Genomic DNA, 370 nt, shown 5'->3' with positions numbered 1-370 from the left:
GTCCCACGGGGAAACCCGGCCCAAAGGTAGGTGGGAGCCTGGCTACGGGGTCCCTGCTGTCCCCCACCTCCCCATCTCCCCACTGTGCTCAGGGCTCCTTGGCCGTGGGTGCTGGCAGTGGGTCTGACATGGGGCAGTGGGGAGGGTGGGGGTCTTCGCTGCAACCCTCAGCCTGTTTCTGTCTCCCCAGGGAGATCCTGGCCATGACGGGGCACCCGGCGCGGTGGGAGAGAAGGTAAGTGGGGGGTGGTCGTTGCACAGCGGAGGGGTGTCCTCCTGCAAAGGCACCCTGGGAAGGGACCAAGCACAGGGAAAATGGGATGCTGGGCATGGGGAGAGGGTCTGGGTGCTGTGGGGAAAGCCACTCTGC

At 66.2% G+C, this 370-nt stretch overlaps 1 protein-coding gene across 1 annotated transcript in view; it reads left to right on the top strand.

Moving 5' to 3' along the window:
* LOC104617194 (collagen alpha-1(XI) chain-like) overlaps positions 1-370 on the top strand; it is a gene marked incomplete at both ends in the record, with an annotated part of 4,897 nt that overhangs the window by 3,380 nt on the left and 1,147 nt on the right. The window contains 2 exons of the mRNA XM_010282441.1: positions 1-26; positions 191-235. Coding sequence (XP_010280743.1) covers positions 1-26; positions 191-235 — 71 coding nt within the window. The remainder of the gene's footprint in view (positions 27-190; positions 236-370) is intronic.

Source organism: Phaethon lepturus, unplaced genomic scaffold (genome assembly GCF_000687285.1).
Source record: "Phaethon lepturus isolate BGI_N335 unplaced genomic scaffold, ASM68728v1 scaffold23492, whole genome shotgun sequence".
NCBI classification, from domain to species: domain Eukaryota; kingdom Metazoa; phylum Chordata; class Aves; order Phaethontiformes; family Phaethontidae; genus Phaethon; species Phaethon lepturus.
This window is presented reverse-complemented; position numbering and strand designations above follow the sequence as displayed.